General features: G+C 35.7%; 1 protein-coding gene across 3 annotated transcripts in view; it reads right to left on the reverse strand.

The window, feature by feature from the left end:
• Window positions 1–6,356: 6,356 nt before the first annotated feature.
• SNX13 (sorting nexin 13) overlaps window positions 6,357–22,351 on the reverse strand; it is a 64,721-nt gene continuing 48,726 nt past the window's right edge. For 2 of the 3 annotated variants that reach the window (XM_065666270.1, XM_065666268.1), the window contains 9 exons: window positions 21,441–21,580; window positions 18,800–18,907; window positions 17,828–17,938; window positions 16,391–16,552; window positions 15,105–15,176; window positions 13,427–13,572; window positions 11,676–11,744; window positions 10,376–10,488; window positions 6,357–9,894 (listed from right to left, as the gene is read on the reverse strand). In XM_065666270.1, the coding sequence (XP_065522342.1) occupies window positions 9,647–9,894; window positions 10,376–10,488; window positions 11,676–11,744; window positions 13,427–13,572; window positions 15,105–15,176; window positions 16,391–16,552; window positions 17,828–17,938; window positions 18,800–18,907; window positions 21,441–21,580 (1,169 nt within the window). In that variant the 3' untranslated portion in view covers window positions 6,357–9,646. The remainder of the gene's footprint in view (window positions 9,895–10,375; window positions 10,489–11,675; window positions 11,745–13,426; window positions 13,573–15,104; window positions 15,177–16,390; window positions 16,553–17,827; window positions 17,939–18,799; window positions 18,908–21,440; window positions 21,581–22,351) is intronic. The other variant, XM_065666269.1, reaches the window with a different exon arrangement.

Genomic DNA, 22,351 nt, shown 5'->3' on the forward strand with positions numbered 1-22,351 from the left:
CTCTGAGCCTCTCTTCTAGCAAGGAAACTACTGTAGATTACCCACAAATTGACCTCCAAACACATCAGTCATTTCTCTCAATCTGATTCAGATGCCAAGTTGGTCCCTGGCTCAAAAGAATCTTCTGCTGTGGTAACATTAAGTAGAATATGCACCAGGTCTACCTGCTAAATCCAGGACAACCTCCTCATACACCCCCAGCCCTGGCAATTTCAGAAGTGCCACCCCTGAAACAAAATGGTTGTCAGGTGTGTTATGTAATGTCTGTGGCCACAGAGCAACTTTCCAAGCAGCCATTTCCCTCTTTCCCAAATGCATCAGAATTATCAGAACAGAGGATTTTGGTGGAGTTTACCCCACCTCCATACGGATATGCCCACCCTGCAGTACGCTTGGCTGCAGCTAATACTCAGCCCCATCCTGTGGGGCACAGAAACACACTTACTCCTGCACCCTCAAACCTGGGAAGCATGAACTACCCCCAAACATGCTACAATGTGCAGATACCAAGTGCTTTGGGAGAAAATACTCCAGCTACACCTTCTGCTCATTTTTTAGCACACTGACTTTCATGTGCTGACACAAAGTTTTGGGACTGTTAAACACAGCAGTGTTGAATTAACATTTTTTCCTAAAAACTCTCCACAACTGAACAGATGATGGCAAGCGCGTACCATAAGACCACTTGATGAAATTATCAGGGGCCTTACAAATAGTTTGCATTCTCTAGCCTTCAGTTTCATGATCATTATCATAATAAAATGTTTTTGCTTATTCCTTGCACACCTGCTGTGTGTCATTTTTCCCCCTTGCAGCTTCCTTACTGCATGCACTGCTCATACTGACATATACAATCACTTTCTTTATACCAAGCAGATCTTGTGCAATTGGCCCATCACATACTGATAAAAAACACAGCACATGAAACGCTTTGTAAAGGGAGAGGAATGCAGACCGGGAACGTGTTTCAGGGTTAGATTAAATGAGAGGCCTGGAACTTGCTGTCATGAAGTTTTGGATCAAAATGCATAAATATTTCCAAAGTATTTGTTTTCATCTCATACAACCAACTGTTCTTATGAAATGTCAGCAGCAAATCAAGCCAAGAGACAAGCTCCTTGAAGCCATGAAGCATAACCAAAACACTCTGCAGGGAGCAGGAAGGATGGATAGATAGGGTGAAGATCCAAGTTCCACTCCACCACCTCACTTCCCTTTTAACCTCTACAATTCAAGGGTGGCTATATTTGGAGTTTCAGCTCCCTTACCCCACTTCTTCCCCACTGCTCCCAGTAACTTCATTGCCAGTCCAAGATTACCCTCATCCAACCCTCTACACATGCACCATTCCTCCAAAATGAATTTGCTTTTAGAAGCATGCCATCCTGGCTGTGCAAACTGGTCTGAGGGATAAAAACTGCTTAAATATTGACCATACAATTGAAACAGAACACATTTTAAATAGTGTTTTACATGGTTTAAATGCATCTGGAAGTGTTTTTTTTTCTGTAAGTTGAGTTAGTTTAACAAAACCCAGTCTCTCATACATACTCCTACCCTGAGCAAACAATAGCTGCTGCAGCCAAACCTGCTAAGAACAAACAAGCCTAGAAATGTCTGGTTTATTTCAAAGACACCGAAAAAGAAAAAAAAACCTTTAAAAAGGGTTTTGTTGGGTTTTTTTGTTTGTTTGTTTGTTTTGTTTTTTTTTAACTTGACAAGTTACACTAAGCATATGTGGAAAATCACAGGTAGTTATCCTTGCAAGATTTTCTTCCTGGGTCTTGTGAACTGAAATGATCGAGAAGATGCAGCAGCTATTACTATTAAGCAATAGAATTTGTCTTACATTTGGAGTTGTTAATAGTAAAGAGAAAACTCTTTTAAATAAAATTATTCCAGGCCCATAGAGACAGGCCCAGGAACAGAAGTCCAAATTGGGGTGTTTTTCTCAGTTAACTTAAGGAACTGCCACAGTGTAAAAGGCAAAAGCATACATGGTTTAAAAAAAAAAAAAAAAAAAGGATGTTTGTACTGAATACGCATATTTTAGACTTCCTTGTTTTAGGTTTTCTTGGAAGAAGGAAAATGGGATTTGCTGGTTGGTAAAAAAAATATAAAAAAATAATTAAAGAACAAGCATACATCCTTTTTGCCTTTTAACAGCAAGATAAATATTTTCTAGCTGAGCTGACTAGGCAATGAAGATTTAACTGACTTCTGATGTGGTTAAAAAAAAGCAGTTTGAAAAGACTATGCAGTTTATTTGAGGTGATCCTGCCCTCTACTCTGCTTTTATGAGACCTCACCTGGAGTATTGTGTGCAGTTCTGGTGTCCTCCACACAAAAAGGACATGGAACCGTTGGAACAAGTCCAGAGGAGGGCCACAAGGATGATCAGGGGACTGGAGCACCTCCCGTATGAAGACAGGCTGAGGAAGTTGGGGCTGTTCAGCCTGGAGAAGAGAAGGCTGTATGGAGACCTCATAGCAGCCTTCCAGTATCTGAAGGGGGCCTATAGGGATGCTGGGGAGGGACTCTTCACTAGGGACTGTAGTGACAGGACAAGGGGTAAGTGGTTAAAACTTAAATAGGGGAAGTTTAGATTGGATATAAGGAGGAAGTGCTTTACTGTAAGGGCAGTGAGGGACTGGAATGGGTTGCCCAGGGAAGCTGTGAATGCTCCATCCCTGGCAGTGCTCAAGGCCAAGTTGGACAGAGCCTTGGCTGACCTGGTTTAGTGTGAGGTGTCCCTGCCCGTGGCAGGGGGGTTGGAACTAGATGATTATAAGGTCCTTTCCAGCCCTAACTATTCTATGGTTCTATGATTTGCAGAGTAATTCTCTCAATCTGTGATAAAACCCACTAAGAGTTTATGGGAAAGGAATATTCCTTGTGAAATAGTATTCCTCCAATGTGAAATGCTTGATTCAACACTTAAATACCAGAACAACACATGCACACAGTACCAGAGACGCACAAAAAACCTAATAGACCTGTAAAGAAACTGCTCTTCAAAACCAGCAAAGTTCAATTATGTACAATCCAATTTGTATAAACAGTGTGAAAGTGTCAGGTGGGAAGGGAAGTTAGTGGCACTTTTAACATTACCAATATAATTCTGAAGTTGAAGGATATTTCTGACCCACCTCAAATGCTCTTCTGTAGGGCCTTCTTTCCAGTTTAAGTCTTTAAGTTAATGGAAACAGTGAGAATATCGTGCTTCACATGCTGTTACTAAATAGGTACAAAGTTTTACTGTTTGTTTTCTGAAGAAATGGGTTAATGGACTCATTATGAGGGCACATCTTTCAGTTTAGAAAAAAAATAAAAATCACTTGACTTGGCACAAAATAAATCATCAGTACACTACTTGTCAGTTAAAACAACTTTTAAAATTAAAAGGTAGCTTCTTATGGATTCTTATTAATTCTAGTCCACAATAATAAGACCATCATAGAGGTCACAAAAGTGTGCAGATATATTTTATGCATTGATAAAAATCAGGTTAAGAATTTGTTTTCAACATGAACAGCTGAAGCTGCAACTGTTATTTTATTTAGATACGAATAAGCAATCCAGTTTCCTTAACTACAGATTTAGTAGATGATCTTGCATACAGAATACAATAATTTTCATATGCTACTTAGAGTGAAGGGTCTAACTGCTGTGCTGTCTCTTTGTGTAGCAAACACCACCAGAATGGACAGAAATAGAAGTTTTTCCCATCTCTGTTGGAAAAAAAATTGAGGGATGTTTCCCTGTCTAGCATTCACCTGCACTCTATTTCACAGAAGCGAGTGACAGCCTGTTACAATAACAGGTTGACTACTATGTGATTGATTCTAGTGTTTGAAACACAGCACAGCCTTTATCACAGTAAAAATCCTGGCATATAAAGTACCATAATACCAAAAGTTTAAATTCAGAAATTAAATGACTGCTGGTCAGACTGTATTCTGTTTTTTCCTACTTCAGTAGTTTACCATCTGATTTGAAAAGAATACTACTTAGTATCTTCTGCAACATCGCCCGTGATGCATCCTGTCCCCAGTACCGTCAAGCTGAAAGAGTCCACCTACACAGACAGCTGTATAACATATCTTTAGGCTTGTTATGGCTCAAGAAGACACATCCTCTACAGACTACAACATTATTGGTAGCATCACTACTATGGACACTCACAAAAAATTAGGATGGCTTCTATAGCAACTGAAATAGCATGAATATTTATATGTGTAATCACTTGAAGGTGCTCAGGTACTTGAGCAAGTTCTTTTCCTGGTGACAGCCTGTATCCTGGTTCCAAAGATCCCTTGACAGTAACACACTTTTGCAGGCTGCATGTATCTTTCTAGCAGAACACTAACACTGTAACAAAAGACACAGCACACCTGTTAGCCACTAGCCTCAGCACCACTTAAAACCTACACCTAAGAAAAACATCTTTGTTTTCTTTTTATATGTGTAATACACATGAGAACCTTGCATGTTTCCTTTACATGGCACTGCACAAGCACAGCAAAATTTGTGAATTTCCAACTGCCTGACATTCCCATTTCACTTTGGTATGAATATAATTATCCAAGACAACAGAATACTGACTGAAGCTCCTATCCTTTTCTCCCCAAAATACCTTTTGTGTTTTTACACTGGGTATATGCAGGCCTCATTTGTTTCCAAAAATGATGTTAGGGATTACTGGGAAACTAGAGATTTAAATCAACATAGGCAATATAAAATTGATCAGGTAAGATATGAAACCAATTTTCTTTTAAACAGACTACAAGGAACATTAAGAAAAAGGCAAATGTTGCCTTTGATATCATATTCTAACTTAACATTCACACTGAAAAGTAAGAAACATGTTACTTGGTAACATGAAATGACTTCTGCAAATGAAGTTTTGTACCCTAGTACAGTCCAGCTATTTTAAGAATAGAAAAGTAGAAGTTTCTTTCAAGTTCCGGCTATCCTGTGCATTGCATAGCCAGGTAACTCACAAAACCATCTTCCACATATTCTAAATTAAGAATGGTGTTCCCAATTCTAAAAATTTTATGAGAATCTCTTGCTTAAACTTCCAGTAAGTTGCTAACTGAAAATTCCATCAGTATCTCTCAATTCAGAATTACAAAGGCCAAAACAACTACTTTTAAAGCTATTATAGTAAGAAAGAGCAAATCTGTTTTTAAAAGCTACATTCCTTACACCCAAATAGTAGCTCTTGATTACCAGTAAATTCAATGTCATTTCTATTAAAGCCCAAGCTCAGAATTAATTTATGTACTATTCAATTCTAAAATGTCAAATTGAGAGTTCCAGTTGGCCCTTGCTGAAGCAGATACCAAGTAATTTAACTGACCCATGCAGATTATCCCAACCCCAACATGCCATAGTAATTCAAAGAGACAGCATGGGAAACAGTTATTTCAGATATTTGAATACAGACATATTCAAACACATTTCTCTGTATATCTGGGTGAAACTTCAGTGGCAGTGAAAACAAAGGTAATTTATTTCCAAATACATAAAATTTTATTATATGCTTCCAATAAATAATTTCCTTCTAAAAGATGAATCATGAAATCTTTAGTTAAGTAAGTCAATGCAGAGTGATGCTGATTATTGAACTTTACAAAAAACTTCAGCAATCCTCACACATTCACTAGACAGCAAAACCAAAATAAAACGGATGTGATAAATAGACTGGAGATTTAAATAATACATGAAAACATATTACCCTCACTAAGCAAATGGCAGATACTTTAAAGACTTTCAGAAGAAGCTCATAATGGTGTGAATTTCTTGCCATGTAGTTATCCTAGCTTCAATAAGTTAGACCTTGCAATCAGCTAGTGAAATTCCTGAGATGGGTCTATATCCTGTAGCAGAAGTAAGTTAGTGAAAGTGGTAAGCACTTTACCCCAGGGTCAAAGAACGAACATCTCCGTAGCTCAGGATGTCTTTTTGATGAATGTGAAACAGCTGGAATAAATATATCAAGGGTAACAATTGTGCTCCCGTGGTAGATCCAGCTGCTGCAAAAATAAACCTAGGGGGAAAAGCCAGAGTAAAAAAATGCAACAATATATTAAAAAAAAAAAAAAAAACAAAAAACACCTCCTGCACCAAACAATCCCACCGCTTCTGCATAAATCCTTTTAAAATACAGGACTCTTTGAAAAAGCTGGTTGAAGATGAATGTAGAGATTAACTGGTTAAAAGCAAACCTTCCAAACATGGAAGGATTGCTTTAAAAGCAGTATTTTTATCTTCAGTGATTTTTTTCCAGACTTGAGGAACATTCGTACCTGTTAGTGAGAAAGTTATTTTAAAAACAAACAGACTGGTCGTAATCCTGTTAATACTTTATTAGTGTGATTTCTTAGCTTTCTATTGGACAGAACATAAATGCAAACTCAAAAAAAAAAAAAAAATAAATTCAGTCTTCTGCCATTCAGTAGAAGTGACCATGGCAGCCTGGTTCATGTTCATTCTTTGTTACAGAAACAAGAGGAAGGGAAAGGGAGGGAAAAAGCGTCAATAGAACAAATAGGCACACAGCTGACACTTACTGTACAATGATATGCACAAGTAATTCATAACAGCTATATTCATGAGATGTGCTCTTCAGATTTTTCCCTTGTAATATATGAGCTTTGCTCAGATGAGCAAGGATCATTGAGAACAAGGGTAAAATTAACAAAGGAGTAACAAATAAGACTTTTAAAACAAGTCCTTAAATAAACTAACGCAACAACAGAATGCAAAATTGTTCAGCCAAGAAAATATTTTTAACCTAGACTTCAAAACGTTAAAAATTCGTTTATTTTACAGTTATTCAAATACACATGCAGGAAATGAAAATATTGCACAAAATTAAAATTTAGATTGTGGAATTCATATATTTTTATTTTGGTACACATTCTGGTAGCACTTAAAATTTACTGTATAGTTCTAGCAAACACCAGCAGCACAAGCTTGAGGATGAACCAAATGGAAAATTCAATTGCTTGTTTTCTCTTAAAAATAATTAAGGCTAAAACAAGTGCATTTGTTGACAATGGCACAATTTTCAGCAGCCAGTCACAGCACCCAGAGGCCAGAAGATAAACCCAGACACTTAGGTACTGTATATTAACATTCAGTTTTGGAAACTTTCTAGGATAAGAGGCTGCTTGGGTTGACAGGGTAGGCATTTTAAGCTGTCAACAGGAAAACCATTTAAATAGAGATACACACAGACTCTTTTTAACAAAAAGGATTCATTTCTGATTATTCTTGTCAGCCAACAGGCACCACTGAATTAGGAAGCCACATTCTGTAATTAAATACAGAAGACAAAACTTCAATACATATATACATATGCACACATATGTATACAAGTGTGTGTATAGGTATATATATGTAATAAATTCATTAAGTAAAACTAATAAACATGGTGTATTATGTTCACTTCACATTCCTAGAGATATTATTTTATTTTTTGTATAGAAATGTACCAGATAATAAAAAAAAAAAAATTTGCACATTATCACTATTCTCTTGAATTTTTTCATGGTACCTACAGATACATAAAAAGTTCCACAGATTTGACAAAACAGTATTTGAACTTCCCGCTTTCATACTGCATAACAAATTCAGTGATTTAAAAGCCATAAATTAGATTTGGTAGGCTCAAGGATGTATTTGCTATATCGCCAAGAACAATTGCTGAACGATGTTTCATCAGTCAGATATCAGGAATGCTTGAGCACCCTGACATTAGAGGAAGATACAGGCTTGTAAACAACAGGAGCTGGCTACACTGATTACTTAACACAGAACTCAAACTTGTTAAATTCAACACACTTCCACAGAACCTGCAGAAAGGAAGGGGGAAGGGTTCTTACATATTTAACCAACTCATCTTCCTAAGGACTATAAAATAAAGGGATTTAATTTATAGCATTTAGTTCTGCAATAAAGAAAAAAACCAAAACAAGTGCACTTGAGTCCATGCATACTGTATGAGAATGTTAACAGTACAATATGATCATCATTAAGTAGTATGATAAAAGGCTACATTGCATTAGAGTCCATGAGAAAAAATGATCTATATAGAGGCTCCAGTCAATTTAACTAGGTCCTTTGAGAGCCTTCTTGTCTTCTCTTAGAACGCTTTCATAAAAGGTCTATGCTCCTCCCTCATGTAAAAGGATCATTTGTTCCCATTATGACACAAATTGCTATAAGGATCCTTGATCAATTGCTGTATCTCACCTTGCGCTTAGCATTCAGAAAAGTACCGGACTCTGTAGGATTACTTCCTATTCATATCCAGATAGCGGTGCTCAAACAGTAGGGGACTATGGAAAACACAAACTGAGATATGCTGTGGCCAAACAGGATTATTTGGTTGTTACTTTATTTTTAATTGGACAGAAATTCTTCACTGAAACTAAACAGATGGATGTGGGGCCTTGATGTCAAATTTTTATTAAAATTTTACATCAAAAAAATAAAAAAAATATTTAAAAAAATATTCCAGTTTTATCTCATTTTTATTTTCATATATACACTGAGATGCGTTCAGGATTTTCCAAGTGTTTGCATATGACTAATGAAATCTTTTACCTGTGAGGAACCAGCTAATTTAACATTTTCCATTCGAGGCTTACACACTAAAAGGTAAGGAATCTTTCACTTATGTAGGACATAGTCTTTCACATCCAAAACAAGTTTCAGAATTTAGTGGGGAGTTGTGCGTAAACTGTGTCTTAGTGCAATTTCCTCATCTTCTAACATGTCTATCTTCTTTTTAAGATGTACCCCCTTCCTTCTACAACTATCAACTTGACATATGTTCAAATATGTCAACCGAACATAAATATGATGCCACTTCTCCACTGAAGTTACATGCAATATCTATGCCAGGTGCTGTACGAGCAGAATATGGCTCTTAAGCTACAGCATAATCAAAGTAAAGGGTTTGTTTCTACTGCACCTCTGCCTTTACTAAACCCCCCATTAGATCTGATGTTATTCTTTAAAACATGAAAGGTGTTGTAAATGGGGCATAAAATCCACATTGCCTCTATTTTTCTTTAATAAATGTACTTTTATGATGGGGCTATAACTATTTCTCCGCTCTCCTACAAACCTGCTATTCCAGAGACTGCTTTTCCTGTTAGCTCAGCCTTTACAGGAATGTTAAGAGAGCCCTACAGAGCCTCAACAGTCATAATGTTGAACAATTCCACCTTATTCTCACACATTGCACTATCTCCCAGTGCCAAAACATCCTTTCCTTCTATTGCGTTGCCATAGTTGTGCTTTACTTGAGCAGTCTGGCACTTTTCATTGCTGACAAAACATCAACTCAGAAAAGGAAGGAATCAGCATTCTTGTATACTGGGCCAGTATTCCTCCAATGTTGCATGAAGACGCACCAAATCATTTAAAACACACAAACCCTTCTGGTAGTGGTTGAATTACAAGTGAAGATGAGAAGATCCACAGGTCTTACAGATGCATTAATAATCTAATATGTGACACTAGAAGACTGGTGCAGAAATAACAGCATGTGAGTTTGAAGCCCCAGAGAATCTGCCCAAGTAATTAATCCTGGACAAACATACACCAGCTTTGCAGGTTTGAAGTGTCACCTTTTCTGTAAGGAAGGCGCTTGAGTAGAAAGTAGTCTCTGCTTATACCTCTGCATCTGCTTTGACCGTGAATGCAGTTTGCTGAAGAGCTCAGGGAACTTATTTTGTGGAAATAAGGTTTCTAGGAATCTCTCCAGAAACACATACACCATTCGCTTGTTCAGCTGAGAGTGCTGGAACATTTCAAAGACCCGAAGAATGCCTTTCCGTGTAGTCTCAGCACCGATGATGTGCTTCAATTCATCTACAAAAACGAAGGTTACACAGAAGTTTAATCTAAATTCTGCTTCTGTGTTAACAAACTGAATACTAAGTCTTTCAACTTATGTAGCCTGGAATCTGTAGTAACAGTGCCTCTATTATACACACCATAACTAAACTGAAAGTTCTCTTACAGCAGAAAGGATTTCTAAAAATTACTTCACTTTTATGCTATATATGTGTAACCATGTTATTTTACATGTAATCATGGCGCATTGGAATACAGGTATTTCATCTGCTAAACTTAGTGAAGCTAAATACTGGGTGGGTCTAAGAGAATTACAGTTGTGAAGCCACAATACATGTGAAAATATGCAGTGCTTTAATAATAAAATATTTTAATTTAAACACAGTTCATATGTCAACATTTCTTGTCAACATTTTAACTATCAGTAAGAATACGGACTAATTCCAGAAGCAATATATGGTAAAGATTATTAGCCTTCAATTCCAGACTCACTTACCTGGCATTACCTCCAGTAATTTTGTCTTCCCTGCCACTCTTGTTCGCATTCTAATAGCTTTGTCCCTCCGCGGAACTGTCTCTGCTAAAATACCGTTGGGCCAGAAAGCATCTCTGTAACAAAAGCAAATGTGTCAAAATACATAAAAATTTTATCAAGTGAAAGGCTCTTTTAAATCCCTCAAAGCTATCTCATGAAATAAATACAAGAAAGTAATTTGCACACCACCTAACATAGACTTCAAATATTAGAAAAGGGAAAAGGCAAAAAAGAAATCAAAGGCAAGAAGTGCAATACACTCAGTGTATTAGTAGCTACCCTATACTTTTTTTTAGCCCAACAATCTGATGAAGAAAATTGTAAGGAAACATTACACACCAAAAGCATTCAAATACCACTGTTGTTACATAAAATGTATTTCAGATTTGCTCCTACCAACCAGTGTCTATCACCACTAACAGACTCTGGGCTTAGGCCTATTAAACACTTCATTAGATCTCTCACAGTAGTTAGCCTATGAACGAGCTAAAGCTAAGATGTTTCAGTATAGCTTAAAACTCAGTGCAAAAGACATGACTGCCTAAAAAGCCATTTGTCTTAGTGAATAACATCCTCTTTCTGAATAAGAAGCAGAGATTCTTATTTGGTTTTATTAAAGAATAACAAATACCTGTAAAGCATGTATTCTAATGGCTAATATGTTATCCTACTTTATTTATATTTTACCTAATATGTTACCCTGTGTTATCACCTTTACTCCATCAGAACAAAACCACCACCACCACCACCAATAACAAAAAAAATAAGAGGCAAGGGAGACGGCTCTTGCTCTACAGTGCTGCAGAAGCCAGTTAAGACTTTTAGGAAAAGGAACAACAAAGCCTTTGATACAAGGGAACTGAAGCCTGAATTTGAAAGTATGTGCCCACATATTAAACATATTGGTCTAGAGCTAGGGGATTTTTTTAGGAATAATTGTTTGCCTTTTTAAGGTAGGGCATGCAACTGCCTTCATCAAGGCAAACAAGACTCTTGATCAGTAATATGATGAAATCTGGAAGTATACAGCTCTTCTAGATTGGCTAACGAAGAACTTCTGAAGAAAAAGGAGAGAGTTCAAAAACATTCTTCACGTGAAATTTACTTTCTCTGACTTAACCCATGTAAAAAGCAGCATATGCTCTAGCTGGAGTTCTGTACACAAACAATTTCCTCACATAAAAAGAATAGGAAGGATACAGAGATACTAGACACCAACTGGCAAGAAGATCATATGCAACAGCTATGACAAAAGACATACCTGAAGCGTTTCACCGCATCTGCTACTTGCTCAGGAGATGTCATCCAATCAACATGATCAACTATTTTTCTAAAATCAAAGCAAACAAGTCTCATTTAATTTTTAGAACAGAGAACAGAAGTATAGCATTTTAAAGAGCACTCTAGGGCAAACAAAGTACAACTTCAGCTTTCTCCAACTCCTTAAGTAGGTTTTATAAACTACATACTACGAAGGCAAGTGCTGATTCTAAAAGATAAAAATCTGAGGTCACTGATCACTCCTAAAGCTAACACCTTTTTCTTTAAGCAAATATATGATGAATAAGTAGGCTGCAAATTCAATCCTGCACCTCCCACCAGCATTAGATAATTGTTCTGCCTGTAAAGGGCTCCTCTTCATGGAGCACTCTTCAAGTTCTGCTTTTGCAAGCAAAAAGACAACTTCATCTCAAATTACACAGTTATCTATGCACTTACTTTATAACCTTTATCAGGAGATACAGACTGATCATAAACTTTGACCATCATTCATCAACACACACAGAGATCAATATCCAAATCTAGGATATTTACCAAAATTACATACATGTCTATCGCCACAATCAACATTATTTCCTGGGAAATAATTCAACATAATTTTAGTTTTCTAAGAAATAAGAAAATAATATGAAAAGTAAGAAAAACAAAACAAAACAAAACAAGATCGAATTTTTTTCTAAACCCCAAGAATCTGTCAGGACAAGCTATGACTGATGAACCAGAGGAAGTCGTGAGTATCCGGAATAGCTCCAAAGGCAGAAGCAGAATATTTTCGCAGTAAGTAAGCAGCAGCCTGTTATATACTACAGTCTGAAAACAGCAACAAGTATTAGTTGTTCAAAAGGGCAGCATGCTTTTTGAAGCACAGGTCAAGATAATTATCTGAAAAAGATCCAGTGCTGCTATTACTATATGGTTGCATCACTACTGGTACCACAAGAACTGTCAGTATGTTTAAGAGTGATGAAAATGTTACAAACATACTTCTGAAGGGTAAGAAGTACAGTGAGGAATGTCCTGAAAAAGCAGTAAGAAACTACTTCCCACCTGCCAGAAATTAAGCTTTTGATTCATGGCACTAATCCAAAGTGGCAATTTAGTGACAATCCTGTTTCTATAAATTTGGGTTTTATTTGTATTTTTATTTACACTTCATAAGCAACCTATTAAAAGGGAAAACATGAAAACAGATTTCTAAGCTGAGGGCAAGAAACATTACTTATTTAGCACCACTAATTTGCTTTGCATTTGCATGAATAAGCACATGTGAATTACAGAGAACACAGGGAGAGGAGAAGGAAGGAGAACAGACCCCATAATAGTCTTTACCCTTCATCCCCTCAATCTTTTAAAGTATGAGAGAAAAAAACACAGCAACTCAGTACAGTTCACATAATTTGATAGTGCCAGTGTTTCAACTGTGGCATTGAAGAGATAGAAATAGCACAGAAATTAATAAACAGTATTAATGAAAAAGCACAGTGTAAAACACAAGGCAAAAAGCACAGACACCATCACCATTAAGTTACATTACAGTTACTGGACTTTGTCTTTCAGTAATGCTTTGTGTTTATCTCCATTTTACACTACATTTGTACTTGGTTTATTGATCCTCTTCAAAGGCAAATGAAAGCAGATCTAAACCACAGTAATTTAGTAATAGCAAAAACAATTTATAGACACAGTCCACAGTCTCACTCACATAATCACCCTATATAAGAAAAGCAGTACCTATTAATTGTGTCACCATATGTTGCTCTAATAAGTTGCTGAAGCAGATTTTTTATATTTCTTCTTAACCACTGATTTCTTTCCTTTAAATCAAAGACTTCGTCCATAAGAAGGAGCATTACTCTCAGTGGAATATTGTCATCCACCTAATCACCAAGTAAAAGTACAATCAGTAAACATTTATTTCAGTTCAAGACAGGTACAGTATTAGTAGTTAATTCACAGGTCAAATGTTTCAGTATAAGCAGAACAATGACAAACACTTTGCTCTATATTTTACTGTAACAAGAAATCTTCCCTAAATCTCCTGTAACATCACTAAGAGCAAAGAAAGCTTGAAAATTAAAGATGAACTAGGCTTAAATCCACTGACTTTTTAAAATAAGACAGAAATAGTTATTTCACCAAAGCTGAACAAAGTTAAGACAAGTGAACATGTCCTAAAGGGAGAGCTTGTCCCTGAACTCTCCCTTTGTTAGCTGTTCTAATTGCCTAATACGAAAAGTCTAGGAGTTTTCTTTGGCATCTTTTTCTTATGGATGCATTGTGCCAAATTCAGAACAATTCCAAAGAACAATGACACTTCATTGCAATGAACTGCATTTATTTAGATATCATTCAATTCTGCATCGACATAAATGCTTTTACACTTTAGATAAAAAACATCATCATTTTACTATTTAATAGATGATGTGACACAGATCAGCTTACAAAAAACAGCTATGGAAATACTAAGAAGATTCAACAACCATGTACAAGGTTTAAATGATGTATGGCATATATTTGTAGAAACTGTCAACATTATTTTTTTCAAATATTAAAATTTGAGGGAGAATTTACTAAATTCTGTAGTATGAAAGTATTAGATTTTCATCTTAGTTGTTATTAATGCTTTTATTATACAAGCCAGCATAGCTTCTATACCAGACAAACTGGAATGCTTTGATGTGATCAAAACCCCAAATGTGAAGGGCAGAACAGGTGCAGATTTATTACCATAGCAAATTGCATATAATCACTGGTAATCTCATGGCCTTTCTGTCCTACTTAGAGATAAAAGGTTTTTACCAATTGTTTTCACATATAAGATCAACGTTTCAATCAGAACAATAGTAAAATACCATAGCTTATGATACCATCAAAAGCTTAAACTTCACTTTCATGTTTCTAATATTACTACTTTATATAATTTAGGTATCCACATACTAAAAGTTTATTATTTAGGAAAACATTCTGAAGATGTTTTCCACAACAACATATCAAACACTACTCTTGATCAATTAAACAAATGCTTTTTAAGAGGTCACATCAGAAATCAGAATCCATAAAATACCAACTGAAATGATGGTAAGAGTCTGGTACCACACTAACTTTGAACATACAGATACTGGAGAGAGGAGTGGAAAAGAGAAAAAAAAAATCAAAAACCAAACAAAACCCCACCCATAAAACACAGAAGTCATAGTATAAGCACTCTAAGTTCTCACTGTTGTGCAAACCATCTTAGTGCTAACAAAGATGGTAATTTTAGAAGGAAGCATGTTATCATAAAGTTTGGAACCCTTTGTGAGTGCCTTTTATATTATCAGAAAACAATAAATATGGAGCTTAATACAGAATAAGATCATATTAATTTGGTTTTAAAGGAGTCAGCTGAAAGGAAGAATGTCAGACTCACATTGTCATCAATTGGTGCTGCAACACGGCAATGGTCAGGATCTGAATAGGTTTTCTGGATCAAAGGAGGCACCTACAATGAAAAAAATGTAATGTTTATAAAGGAAATAATACTTCATAATATCAATAAATCAGACCATTTTTTTGCAACTGGCCAAAAGTCAGTTGCATACTACTGCAGATAACCATACAGTAGTCTTTTCATCCTCTGCAGATCAAGCCTGTAGGTATTCTCCTACAGTTATCCAAGTTACCAACACCTTTAAGACTATCCCCATGCATTTTCTCAAATGCCTAATGCTTCAACTGGAAAACATCTAGAAATTCATGTGTCTGATACTTCTTCTCATATTTCCCCTTTATCTGAAGTCCTGCCTAGCCAGACACTTCCCAGTGAGTAAATTGCAGATATATTGTTAGTCAAACAGCAGAAAAGTTACCAGCAAAGAGAAAGTCCAGACCACTCATTTTATTGTACAAGCAATTAAGAAAAACCCTAACTCCTCTCCCCCACAACCAAGCAAAAAAAAACAAACAAAAAAACCCAAACCTAGAAACCCTCCCCAACACCACCACAGATTAATTATTCCCTTTCATGGTTTAAGGGTTATCTCATTTTGGTTGCTGTCCTACATCTGCCACATGTAACTGCTTTGCTAACACAAAATGGAACAATCCCTGACCACTGACCTTACAGCTACACACAGAAAGTTGAGGAAAGGAATGTAAGATGGACATGTCAGGGTTATTATTACTTTCATAGGACTTCTAAATAGGATGCCATGCTACCATTCCCCACCTGTAAGGTACTATATTTTAGGAAGATAAGAGAAAAGATGGCAGGAAAGACAGAAAGAAAATTTAATTAAAAAAACAGAATTCAGCAAGGAATAAGCAGAAAAGAGGCTATCTTCTTACTGTAAGTTTCAAAAAATAGTTGGGCTTTTTTTTTTTTTTTTCTAATGAAAGCAGCAGATGAAGCAATGAGCTAGCTTTATGAGAATGGTTGCTGAAAAAAAATAAAAAATCACTCATCAAGAGGCTGCACTGAATTAAGTAAAAAAGTATTACTCTAACAGTCTGCAGATGCTATCTTAATATATGTTACTTAATAGCAATGAGAACTCCATGTTCGTAGTACAGCTGCTGAACCTTATTGAAAGGTACAAGTATAAAACAAACTTCTGTCTAATGACTTGACTCATTATGGTATATATGTTTCAGTGAGTCAGTAGCTAATCTCCTATTAATTTACTAGTATGTATTAACTACTAAATATTTTCTTACCTTGAAAAATGATTGCTTTATGTCTTGTCCCAATTTCTCTGACATTTTACCCATGTTGTCTGACATTTTAGTCATTCCCTCTGCCAGGCTGTCAGGGAGAGACTTGACTGCATTTGATACATTTCTCATAGAGTTACGCAGGGGGTTTACAAATGTGTCCATCTGAAGGGGAAGATGTTTAACCAGAATTGTATAATCTATGAGGACACCAGTGTATTAATACGCTATGAGAATTATCACACTGTTCCAGGGAACAATAATATAAAGAACAACTCAAATTGCATAACTTCATTACAGAAGGTAGAATAAAGCTTTAGCCTCACTTTCATTCATATTTCTCATTACTTATAGCACTACTGTAGCTATTTACATCTTTCAACACTTCTATTTCGAGTCCCATTTTCCATCCCTCAGCTTTTCTTAGCTTGAATTTATTTTCCTTTTCTTCTCCATTCAGTGCCATTTCTCCCTTCCAAGCTTCCTACTTCCAGATGTTTCACTTCTGCTTTCAACTCTTCATCTCTGAAACAGGCCTCTTTCAAACAGCACTGGAGTAATATTCTTATATTAAAAGTAGAATTAAAACCAAAATAGTTTCATAGGAGCTGCTACAATTTTTTTCAGTATATACTCTAAATTTAGTCCAAACAGAGGCACAAATACTGGTGTGATGCCCTTAAAAAGTTAAGTTTATGAAGACCTTGATACACTGAAAATAAAATCTTAATCAGTCATTACATAAACCTTAATAACTGTTTCACTCTTAAGCATTTAAGGCATATAGGCAGAACAACTTGAAGTGACAACAGTGTTGCAGATGCTTTCTATATGAAAAGCACTAGAAGTTTAGAAATAGCTGTATTTGCAAAGCAGATGCCCACACAAATTGGTCAACTGAACAAGGAATCACTTGTCTGCTGAGCGTTCTAGTGGCTTAACAAAAAAGATGCACAGCTCAGAGCTCCAAATTCAACCAATGACTTTGAATGGTTACAACAACTAAATACACAACATGTGCTTTTGAAGGGAAATGCATTTCATATTTTGAGCTGAAGAGTGGAGAGCATGGTAACAGCAGCAAATACAGAGTAAAGAACTGGAAAAAAGAAATCAGAAAGAATAAGATTATGGAAAAAAAAAAAAACAAAACAGAACACAGATGTCTGACAAAGTAACTTTTAAAGTAGCTTTGGTACAATACACTGTCCGATTTGAAAATTTTATTTCCTTGTCATACAAATAAATTTACATGCTATAAAACTGGTAAATATTTGGTTCCACAGGTCCTCAGATACTTTGCCACTCAAAGTATTAAAGCAACTCACTTGCAAGTTGTTTTGAAAAACACTACATAGTTGTTCAATCCCAGTTCTCATCTCTGTTTAATTCAATCATTGCACACTAATGAATGTTCTGAAGTTCTGTTTACAGTCTTACCTTCCGTGCAAAATCCCCCTTCCCTTTGCTGTAGGCTTTATTCTCCAGGAAGTCATACACATAGTGGGCTAAAGCTGGAGAAGCTTTCATCATTTCTGGATTTAACAAGAGCTGAGTAAAATATTAAAATGTTTTTTAATAAATAATGAAAAAGGCCAGACCATTCAGCTTAGTAAAAGTACCATGCACAAACACACTACATCTTGCTATGCATTTTCTTTTTCATTCTCTAAATTTTATTACAACATTACATTGTTCTCAAGATGGAAACAAGTGTGCTTCTTGGTAATGCACATAATTTTAGATAGTATGTTAATTACAAAAAAATGCACACATTTATGACCACTCAAACTGCTTCTAAAACAAGCTAACAAAAAGATCAAAAAAAATACTGCTATTAAAAACAGGGTACATCTCAAAAGAAAAAATATTAGCACTCTAAACAGATCAGATTTCACACTGCTTTATTCATCTTCATTATTTACTGTTAACATGTCCATTGAGTTGGCCAACATATTCTAGTTCTAAATGACCAGGAAGTCCTTATGAAGTCAGACAACTGGATTGCTTTGGTTCTGCTGATAACAGGCCTTATCTGAATGGAGAAGCTGGGTGATTTGCTATGCTGCTGGATTGGGTACCACGCCAATCCTCATGCAACAGCACAAGCAAAAGTAACCACAAACATGAGTGTAATGGAAGAAGGTTAATTGTATAGACCTCAAAACCAGCACAGGTGGATCACACCAGCTCAGGAGTTCTGATAGAACTGGCTGAGAATAACAAAAAAAAAAAACAAACCAAAACCCACCCCAACCAAAACAAACAAACAAACAAAAAAAACCAAACAAAAAAACCCCCAAAACACCACCACCAAAAAACATAACACAAACAAAACACGCTACCATATTTTCTACCTCAGGAAAAAAGAATTCCAACCAACTGCATAAGCAAAGACCCCTAACAGCTTACCTGCAAATATGCATTTAAATCTTTTTTCCTCTTTTCCAAGAATTCTCTGTCCATATTGTTAAATGTTTTTTTGCCAGGAAGTTTCAGTATATTTGCAAGGTTTTCAAACTAGAAAAAGAAGATTTTTTTTTTTTTTTTCTGTTTTCGAAAGTTTCATATCACCACATAGGCTCAGAAATTACAAATTACATTGACCTTTTCTCATCCCACAAATAATTTGTGCATCAAGCCCGGAACTCTGACTCCTTGGAAAAGCCAAAATAAGTAATAAGCCATCAAGAACAAATGCACGAAACTTCTCGGGATATTGTCAAAGGCAAAATCTGATTTCTGGACACAGATGTGATACTGATTTTTTAAATACAGACTAGCGTAATGTGCAAAAAGTTTAGTATCAAGATTCGTTATTAAAGTTAATAGGGTTATGAGACTACAATCAAGAGAACTTGTAAATCCTTCTAAAACATATTTCTCTTCCTCTCTTGATCATACCTACTAAGGAAATGATTAAGCTTTTATTCCTAGAACTCATGACCGCACCCTATTTATGCATACATTATCATGCCATGCTTGATACACTATCACCCGTGCCTTTTCACCAGGTAACAAGTGACTGGCACTGGTTGACATGTATTCCAGTTTTACAGATAGAATTTTTGTTCCAGAGAAGCAGCTAGGAAACAAGAGGCCCTAGCATTTAAGAAGGTTGAATATATTTGCTACAGTGCACAAAAATAAAAAAGTGACAAGACTAAAACTCTAAGAATCAGGATTATTGACATATAGAATCTAGACTTAGTGTAAATAATAAATAATAATTTTTAGGTGGTAAAGAGAGACAGGTATAGTATTCAGGCCTTAAAAAAAAAAACCCTTGGAAAATGTTTGTATCCTTTTCTCCCTAGAGAAGCACACAAAATTACAGATTTAAGGAGTGATTTAATTCAGTCCCTGCAAGCTGTGTTTGTGCAAAGACAGCATTAAACTTTGGAAGGTCACAAAGCTCTTGTAACATTTATGGCCTGTAGGAAGCACCAAAGAATAAATTTCTAACTTTAGAAACAAATAGGTCATGTGGGGAAATAACAGAACAGTCTAGTTTTTATTTGGATACTTGTAGCTTAGCAGAAACAATGAAAGCAGAGAAAAACATCCATTTTAAATACAGATAGCTACTCCAAATGATTATTATTATATTACTGACTTAAAGAAAGTGCTGTGAATCTCTTCAGTATTTTAAGGAATAAAAAGCTCATACAGATACTATTCACAGTTAACTTCAACTCGATTTTGGATCAAGTACCTATTTTCTCTGAAAAAAATATAAAACAATCTCTGTCCTACTTGTTAATTTTAAATAAAAAATCCAAACCTTTACCCTTAGTATGTCTCCAAAATGTCTCAGACATGCACACAAGAAGGGTGTTCAGTGTATCAGTGACATTTCTGTGCCCGTAAGCTCAGCAGAAAATTCTCACAACAAAGCAAATTGTTGGGAGTTTCCAAGATGCTACAATGTAGCACAGGAATTTCTTTACTTCTGCAATTTTTGTGTTCTAGGATAACATTTCAATTTTCTGTAAATTCAAAGAAATCAGATTTAGCAACAAAAAAATTCTGAGCTTTTATATATTGAAAAATTTTGCTTATGACATTTTTTCTAGTCATTTCTTGGTGGACCATTTTTAAATAACTGCCCCACATCTGCAGAACATTCACTCACTATAAGATCTAGGAAGCCGTAATTGTCCGTTTGCAGAACAGTTCAAAAACTGGTATTTCAAATTTAGTGACAGGACACTAACATAATCAGAAATGCAAAGCAGACTTCGTTTATAATTAATACAAATATTCAACACGATGTACACTTTTTTCAATTAAGTCTTTTCTATTTTTACTTCTGTTGTGATTTCATAATGCTAGCTTACCTGCACAGAATTTGTTCTCTATGCCTCTCTGTGAATAACACAGTAAAGGGATATAATCCCACAATTCTGACTAGTTTAAAGATTATACAGTCAAATCTGACTTCTCCAAAGGCTGGGTTTAAAAGCATTTCACCCTCCTCTTTCAAAAGCATTGCTTTTTTGACACTTTTTCATATCATCAAGTTTACTTTGTACCAGCTGGTGAATTCCAAGTCTCTATTTTTTCCTTCTTTCACTTTAGGAGAGTTAAAGAGTCTGAGAAAACAAGTGCAGCAATAAAAGGCAGATTTGTCTAGCAGTACACTGAGCTGCCAACAGCTGTCCCTTTTGAGACCCCACCAATCATTAACATTTCACTTAAAACCCAAATACCTATTTCCTAAGCTCAGTTTTTATTTCTTAATCTCTGTGACAAACATATCAAATGAAATACCCAACTGCTGAGAGAAGGAAGATTTTTAAGTTCCATTTTCTTTTGTTAGAGCAGTTATATAGTCATCAGGTACTAAACTATAGGAACATGCACCTGTAAAACGCTCAGCACAAATAACATATGATATAATCAGTAAAAAAGGTAAACTTTAATGGAAAAAAATGTAATGCTTTAACTCCACATCTTAAGTCACTTTGAGAAAGCCAATACTCATGCCATGCCATCCCACAGAAAAAGCACCTTTCAAAGAAACCTGAAAAGAATTTATGAAATTAATTACCTGCTCAGTGATCCTCATGTGGAAGTCATGGAAGTCACTGTAGCGTCGATATGTCTTCCATGTCTCTTCGCTGTTTGGATTTCTCCGATGGACTGTGATAGCATACAGTGCGTATGTCTTGCCGTGGTCATTACACACTCCTGCCACAGCATATGGGTCAGAGTCAGCATAGACTAGTAGTTTAAAAACAAAAACAAAAAAGGAACAAACAGAAAGAAGGAAGACGGAAGGACACAAATGTGAAGTGAAAGAATGTCTGGAATGACAGACTTGAAAGACAAAAATGGACATGCAAGCAGAAGAGTAAGCCATCCCTTTATGCAAACTGTATAAGTGATCCCTTCCAGAAACTTATTATGTAAACTTAAATAGAGAGATTAAGCAGCTTTATACAAGTTTCACTGTCATGCAAAACAAAAGAATAGAAAGGGTTTTAACTTTTAAGAATAGTGAATCTATTATTTAAAAATTATTTTAACCTGAAGAACTCAAGATAGGGGTGAAAGACAGCTGTGAAATCAAAAGCAATTCCACTCTGCAAAGTACTCTAATCATATTATTGCAAATGTTTGCCCATCAAAAAAAAAGTAAACCTATAAATACAAGACAGCACTTACAAGCTGTAAGCATCTGCTTCATTAACGGCAGAAGTTTGTTATTGTAAAATAAAAATCCTCTCCCCCCTGTGTTTCAGTCAACAGAAACTACATATACACACATATGTATGCTTTCTCTGTGTGTGTACATATATATATAATGTATTTTCTGTGTGTACACACGCATGCACACACAAATTTTTATTGAAAAGTCAGTTTATAAATGGAAAGAACACAGATACCTATCTTAAAGAGAAGCAAGGATCATTTTGTTCTCCACTGAATATTTAAACTCTCATCGGCATTCCTCCATCA

The sequence above is a fragment of the Lathamus discolor genome, chromosome 2 (assembly GCF_037157495.1).
Source record: "Lathamus discolor isolate bLatDis1 chromosome 2, bLatDis1.hap1, whole genome shotgun sequence".
NCBI lineage: Eukaryota > Metazoa > Chordata > Aves > Psittaciformes > Psittacidae > Lathamus > Lathamus discolor.